Below are 8,031 nucleotides of genomic sequence, written 5' to 3' on the forward strand. Positions count from 1 at the left end.
CACCCCTTTTCATAACGAACAAAAGACAAATTTGCATGCACGATCATGTGTAACTGTGAGTTACCCTTACTACCACCACTTTCACATGTGTTAACAAACTGTTCATTATTCTTGTCTGTCACTGCACATGCATTGCATACATAGTCATTAGATCATGCTGGTCTCTTAATGGTGTGCATGCATGTTGTCATTGGCTGTTCGTCTGGATGATGTTCCCTTTCTAAGGAATGTCGGTCCTATGGCACTTGTTGCTTTGGTAACAGTTGTTCCATTTCTGTTGTTGGGGATAATTGGACCTCTAGGCATGGTGATCATTCTGTACTCTGTGCAGCTGGTGAGATCCCATCTTCCTGGGCCGCCTGCAGCAAAGGAACATCTTTGCTAGCTGTTTGTATATCCCTGTGGTTGCGCCTGTATATTTAGTCATTCACTTCCACTGCGATCAAGTTTCTGTGCATGTCCCAAGTTGCCACGAGGACTGAATCCTGTTGAGAGCGTTGAAAGTTTGTACCCTGACTGGCTCTCCAATGCTCAGCTTTGGCAATCTTGTCAAAATGAAATTTAGCTTTCTGCCATTTCACCTTGATTTTTTTCATTCACACTTGTTACTACTTCTGGTTTCAGTAGCTTTTTTGCTATTGGAAGAGTAGTTTGGGTAAGGCTTGACATTAGTCTTTTGACAGGACTACTTTCCCCTGTACAATTTTCTCTGCAGTATCTGTATTCGGCCCTTTGTCTGCGATTGCTCTACTCTTTTGACCTGGAATGTCTCTCAGCATAATGTGCCCTCTGGTCTGCTCTGCCATGCATGTGCTCTAACTGACATTTTACAACCTCCACATTTTTAGAAAGGTCTGATGTTTTCTTTAGCGTAAGCCTCTTCTTTCAGTAGACTTGCCCTTACTGAGGGGTCTCATATATCTAAGACTAATACATCTTTAATCAGATCAGTTGCCTGGATTCACATGATTCTGTGAGCTGTGTTACTGCGGTCACATACTGTTCAATGGGCCTGTTTGCACCGTGAGTTCTAGCGTTGAATACATAGTGTTCATAAGCCATGTTCACTCAGGGTTCAAAGCGTGCATTCATGGCTTTCAAAATCTCTGTTGTCTGTTTCCTTTGTTCACTGAATAGATTTAGGGTGGAATACAATTTGTAGCAGTTCCTGTCCAGCAATGTTAGAAATGTGGCAACTTTTTTTGGGTCCAGCTTGTTAATTAAACCTGTTGCAAGCTCGTTGTTTTGCCATTACAAATGGGAACACTGCCAATTCTGCCGCCTATCACCTTTCATTTCTACTGGAGCAGGGAGGGGAAAGTTTAGAGCCATGTTAACTCACCCAATACTTTACTTGCAGCCTCCAATTTGTGTTTGCTTTGTCTTGACCTTTTTCAGCAGCTTTTAGCAGATTTGAACATTTCTGTGTAAGCCTGTAGAATTTCTGTAGAATTTCCAAGCTTTCAAAATTCTATTTTAGCGCCACTTCTGACACCATGGGCAGAATTTTCCCGTTGGCAGGTGGGGGGGGGGGGGGGGGGGGGGGGGGGGGGGGGGGGGGTTGGTGGGGGTTGGTGGTGGGGGGTGAGGGGGTGGGCTTTGCACACAGGCGCGTAAAATGATGCACAGTGACATCAGGCGAGCTTCCTGACATCACCGTGCGTCCCTACATCACTGTGTGCCATTGCGATATTTCATTGGGCAGGCACATGATGATCGCCGATGTGCACCTGCCAATAATTAATGGGCCACTTAACGCCCTTAAGGCGCCAATTGATGGTGATTTTTCGGTACCCGTGCAATCTTCAGGTCGGCGCACGGGTGCAATGGGCAGGCAGGTAGGACACATTTGTGTAAACCTCATCCACAGACAGGATAAGAGGGCTCAATGGGGTCCCGAGTGAGCTCTGTCAAATATTGATGTTTTAAAGTTACTGATACTTGCCTGTGCAATCTACAATACTTCAAAATGCATTCCAGCTGCTTGGTCTGGATTCGCAACCTTCAGGTCAGCACTCTGCAGTGAGGAAACTTTTTTGGGCTTGCATGTTTCAGGAAGCCTTCACTTAGCCTGGGAATGGGAGCTGAACTCTCCACTGGAGGCACATCTTCTGAGGAGGAAGGGAGGGCTAGAAGTGGGAGGAGGCCAGGAGTGTACATTCAGCCTCCAGGGGAGCCACGTTTGGGAGGTCAGGCGCAGGCACAAGGGGTGCAGGGCCAACAGGAAGCCCAAGGCAGAAGGGGCCATAGAAGATGCCACTATCCTGCTGCCAGGGTATACAGGCGGCAAAGCTACCTCAATATGTCTGAGGTGCAGTGCCAAAGGAGGCTCCGCCTCTCCAGGGAGACAGTCAACTATATCTGTCAGGTGATTGGACCTGAGATCTCTGCTAGCTATGTGGATGGACACCCCATGCCAGTGGCTCTAAAGGTCACAGCTGCCCTCAACTTCTATGCATCTGGCTCCTTCCAGGGGTTGGTGGGTGATCTTTGTGGTGTCCCCCAATCAGCTGCCAACACTTTTGTCAAGCAGGTTACAGACCCTCTGTTCAGACATGCATTGACCTTCATCCTCTACAGTTGGGACGAGGCCAGCCAGGCTGAGCGAGCCAGAGGCTTCATGACCATTGCTGGCTTCCCCCGTGTCCAGGGTGCTATAGACTGCACTCATGTGGCCATCAAGGCGCCAGCAGGTGAGCCCAGTGTCTTCATCAACAGGAAGAGCTTCCACTCCATGAACGTGCAGATAGTGTGTGATCACAGGATGCTGATTCTGCAAGTCTGTGCAAGGTACCCAGGCAGCTCCCAAGACGCCTAAATCCTCAGACACTCCCAGGTGCCGAGGCTCTTCAGTACTCCAGCCCAGCTGGGTGGATGGCTGCTGGGTGACAAGGACTATCCCCTCAGAAGGTGGGTCATGACGCCTCTCCGCTGTCCAAAAACAGAAGTTGAGCAGTGCTACAATAGGAGCCACACCTCCACAAGGGCTGTGGTGGAGAGAGCCATTGGTCTTCTCAAGATGCGCTTCTGATGCCTGGACCTCTCAAGGGGTGCATTCCAGTACCCCCCAGATCATGTCTCTCTGATAGTGGTTGTATGCTGTGCTCTACACAATCTTGCACTGGAAAGGGGGGATGCTGTAGACGATGAAGACATAGACGCATTGGCTGCGGCTGCACACGGTGAGTCCAGCAGTGAGTCCGAGGATGCGCATGCACAGGGAAATGCTGAGTGGGTAGATGCTGACCCGGGCATACTCCAGGGAGGCAGGGACACCTGGGAGGCTTTAATCCAATGAACCTTCAGCTAGCACACCACGTATGGACCTCCAGGACAAGCCTGGGCTGTATGCTTCATATTCGAGACCTAAGTGCAAAATCTGCCTGGTTAGGAACATTAACTAAGGTCTTTGCTAAAAAGCTGAATGTCCCACAAAACACTCATTACATTATTGGAAATCATCCACCTGCAGAACAAAAGAGGCAACCTCAACCATGGTGGCATGTCTGAATGTAATACTGCAACAAAAGAAACTTAATGAAACAAAATGACCAGTGATAAACCCGTGGTGTGCCTAAGGTGCCTTATGTTTATGTTTTCAGGTGCTACGTCTTGGTGCTGACCCCTCGCCGGGAGTGGCATCTGAGACAGCCTGCTCACTGTGCTGTCCTGTTGGCCTCGATGACCTTGGCGGACATCCTCTGGCCCATGCAGCCTGCGCTGGCCCTGCCTGGGAGGGAGCTGCCAGTTCCACAGCTGGCATCTCCCCAGTCGTCGCAGTCTTACCAGATGTAACAGTCACTGGCAGAGGGGCGGAGGAGCTGCCGCCCTCATCCTGAGCGCCCTGAGAGGTGCCCACAGAGATGCCAGGCAGCTGCTGCACTGGCGCGAGGTCGTTTTGGACCTCCCTGCTCACCGTGGATGGATGGGCACCGAGCTGGGAAACTTGGTGCCCAGACCACCTCCTGCACTGGCATTGACCAGCTGAGGTCCATGCCGACGTGAGGGCTTGCTGGTCCAAACGCACCCCCAGGAAGCCTTGGCGGCCTTCGCATTTTTCATGAAACCTCATCCATGGACGGGATGAGGTTTCATGAAGGGTTTATGACATTAATAAAAATTTTAAACATTTCATAAACATGTCCCAGCTCATATGACACTGTCACATGAGGGGACGTGTAAATAATTTTTAACTTTATTTATTAAAAGTTCTCAGTATGTTCTGAATCTCCGAGGTAGCTCTGGGCCTCAGGGAGGTTTCTGCGCTCTTTTGCACGCATGCCCCAAAGAGCGCAGGCCCCGACTCTCCCTCCTCCCCCCCACCCGCACAGGTAGCACTGGGCGCTACAGGGCGCACGTTATGCTGGGCGGGCCTTAAATGGCCCGCCTGCGTAAAATGACAGTGTGCAGTCAATCTGCCCCACGCCCACCTGTGCCCACTCCAAACCTGCCCACCCGACGGTGAGAAAATTCTCCCTTATGGTCTGTAAGTACAAAAAGTACGGTGAATAAGGTTGGTGAGGAATAAGCACAAATTGCCATGAGGGAATATGTTGTACTGGCAATAACGTAAACATGGCTTAAAAACGGTGAGGACCAGGTGCTTAATGTTCAAGGATACAAAAGACAGGGAAGCAAAAAAAGGATGGGGCAGCAGCACTGTTTAGGGAAGACATTGTAGAATTGGAAGTAGAGGATGTCCTTGGTGCAAGGGCAGAATCCACTGAGTGGACTGAGAGTTCAGAAGTAAAAAGTTATGATAACGCTGCTACTGATAGGACCATTGCTTTTTTGATTTATATAAATGACTTGGATATTGAAATTCAGAGTAAAATGTCACAATTTGCTGGTGATACCAAAGTTGGAGGAGTGGCAAACAGTGGGGATAATACTAATTGACTGCAATGGGATATAGTTAGGCTAGCAGACTGAGCAGACAAGTGGCAGATGGTATTTAATTCAGAGAAAAGTAAGGTGATGTATTTTGGCAGAAGGGATAAAGAAAGGCAATATAGACTCAATGGCACAATTTTAAGGAGTGTGCAGGAGGGACCTGGGGGGGCTCACGTATATAAATATTTGAAGGTGGCAGGACATATTAAGATAGTAATCAGCAAAATATATGTTGTCTTGGGCTTCTTAAATAGAGGTATTGAGTACAAAATCAGGGAGGTTATCTTCATAAACCTCTGGTTAGGACACTACTAGAGTATTGCATCCAATTCTGGCCACCAATGAGGGTCCTTGAGAGGGTGCAGAGACTATTTACCAGAAGAGTTCCAGGGATCAGGGATGTAACCTTAGGTACAAGGTTAAGTTGAAGAAGCTGGAATTGTTCTCCTTGGAACAAAGGAGACTGAGTGGAAATTTGATAAAAGATAATGAAAAGTTTAATTAAAGTTTAATTAGCTGATCAGACTAAGGGGCTCAGAGATTTAAGGTTTTAGGCAAGAAATGCAAGGGGTCTGTGAAGAAGAACTTTTTTACACAGCGAATGGTAATGACCAGGAATGCACTGCCTACTAGAGTAGTCAAAGCAGAGATAATCAATCATTTCAAAGGAAAATTGGATGGATACTTGAAAGAAATAAATTGTCAGGACTATGGGGATAGAGCAGGGCAATGGGGCTGACTGAATTGCTCTACAGAGAGCCAGCATGTACTCAGTGGACTGAATGGCCTTACTGTGTGCAGTAATGACTCTATGATCCCTTTTCAAATGGGTTAGTAAGCCCGAATATCCCCACCACCTAAGTCGTAATACTATGTAATACTCTTAATATAAAAGTGCTGCATGTAAAGAGGATGTTATTAATGCTTTAAAGAAAGGAGTAATTTACTTACAGGTGTCAGTGAGATGGGTGTACCTGCTAGGTACAAGGTTGTCAATAACAGAAAGATAGGCAGCATTGTAGGTATTATGGATTGAAGCATAGAATTACAAAAAGCTATTTATAGATTAAGTGAATGGGCAAATGGATTTCAGTGAAGGCAAATATGAGATCTTCTACTTTGGACTTAAAAGGGATAGAACAGACAGAGTACATTCTAAACAAGTGAAAAGCTAGAAAGTGGAGGCCCAAAGATACTTGAGGGTTGGGGGGGGGTGGTGGGCAGGTACATAAATCCCTGAACGGGTCCAGCAAGTAATCAGAAAAGCTAATGGAAACTGGCCTTTACGTCTCAGAGGGACACAAGAGGTTGGAAGTTATGCTACAACTACACAAAGCTCTGGTTAGATCTGGGCACCACCTTGGAGGGAGTGCAGCATAAATTTACTAGAACTACAATGATACCTGGACTCCAAGGGTTAAATTATTAGGAGAGATTACCCAAACTAAGATCGTATTCCCTGAATTTTAGAAAATTAAAAGAGTGATTTGATCAAAGTTGTCAAGATATGAAAACAATAATTGTAAATCCAAAGGTTCATGTGCTTGTGCACAGCCATTAATTGAATTAACCGCAGGGATATATTTTTCACGAAACATATCTTTATTGAAACATCTACATACTAATCAAAGATTTTCTTTGGCTGCCAGTAGAATCTTAAATAAGTTTAAAATGGATCAGGGAAAGTGTCACTCAAATTATTTAAGGTATTTTCCACTTTGCTGACACTTTTTTATACCTCAAGATAGTGATGTGCTGAGAAAATAGCAATACCATTCTGTGTGGTGTGAAAGGCATTTAATTATGGATCAGCTTGTTTTAAGTGGGTTGGAGTCACAATGCGTTTACCCTCTGACTTTTTGACCCTGAGTGAAACTCCTGAAATTTATTTGATAGGTCAAAGGGTAAGGTCCACTTTGAAATTAATATGCCAACATGTTTCCCATTATGCTCAATACTAGCAGCACAAAGCTAACCAGAATTTAGTATAAGCTGGTACATGATTAGGAATCTCACTCACAGAGGCAATAATTGATATCACTGGAGGAAATTGAATCCCTATGATAGTGTGAGGGAACACTTCTAAGGTTGGGATGGGGACAAACATATTCTGAGCCTTTCATGGGCTTGTATTTATCGGCAACAATTTAACAGGAATACTGGGGCAAAAGGGGGAAAACTGTCTTGTTTGGTAGACAGTAATAGACACAAACTGAAGTTTGTATCCTGGAACTTCCTCCCTAACAGCCCTGTGGGTGTACCTACACCACATGGACTGCAGCGGTTCAAGAAGGCAGCTCATCACCACCTTCTCAAGGGCAATTAAGGATGGAAAATAAGTTCTGGCCTAGCCAGCGACACCCACACCCTATGAATGAATTAAAAAATATATTTCCAGGCTTCAAAAATATTTTCCAATTTTTTGGAAAGGGATTTTTAGATCTGTGTATAAATCTGAATTAACGTTTCAATTCATCTCTGTTTCAGAGGTTCATTAAATCAATCACTCCTTTTGGCCTAGAGTGTGATACCAGACAGATAGGAACTGCTAGGCCTGAAGCTTCACCAGATGTCCCAATGGTTGGCAGGTCACCAGCACCAGAAGTTGGAATACTGAAGAACACTTCCATTTAACGCTGAAGTAACTCAGAAAACACTAAAGCTTTGATTAGCAATCATGAAACTTGATTTGAGATTCTTTATTCTGACTATTTTAGAAAGTTCTGCTTTGTTCATATTCTTCTCTAATTCACATATTTTCTCCATTTTGCAACATACATATATGAACTGTGTTTTGCTTCAACTTCCTCTCGTGTTCTACTCTTCCCTATGGAGAAGCTACTGACCTCCTCTCAGTACATCATTGATTGGGTTTATGGTTGTGCAATGAGACCTATCCCAATGCACTGCATTGCGTAACCTATTTGGACTCTTGCAGTCTGCTACATGACAATGTTTATATATTTTTTATCACTCATGGCTTATAAATCCTTAGAATAAAAAATTCTACATCCAACCTGATCATGTAAATCATTTGTTTCACATTTGTTACTTAGCACAATGTTTCTTCATTTTATTTCAATTCACAGTTGTTCACATACTATAGTGATATACCATATTTAATGGAATTAATTTTCC

The 8,031-nt window shown here is 45.1% G+C and overlaps 1 protein-coding gene across 1 annotated transcript in view; it reads left to right on the forward strand.

Annotated features, from left to right (window-relative positions):
* The window catches only part of si:ch211-283g2.1 (sodium- and chloride-dependent GABA transporter 1), a 150,452-nt gene extending 142,635 nt beyond the window's left edge, over positions 1-7,817 (forward strand). Inside the window, exon 13 of the mRNA XM_041196679.1 lies at positions 7,381-7,817. Within this exon, the coding sequence (XP_041052613.1) occupies positions 7,381-7,527 (147 nt within the window). The 3' untranslated portion in view covers positions 7,528-7,817. The remainder of the gene's footprint in view (positions 1-7,380) is intronic.
* The last annotated feature ends 214 nt before the right edge of the window (positions 7,818-8,031 follow it).

This window comes from Carcharodon carcharias, chromosome 10 (assembly GCF_017639515.1).
Source record: "Carcharodon carcharias isolate sCarCar2 chromosome 10, sCarCar2.pri, whole genome shotgun sequence".
In the NCBI taxonomy this organism is placed as follows: Eukaryota; Metazoa; Chordata; class Chondrichthyes; order Lamniformes; family Lamnidae; genus Carcharodon; species Carcharodon carcharias.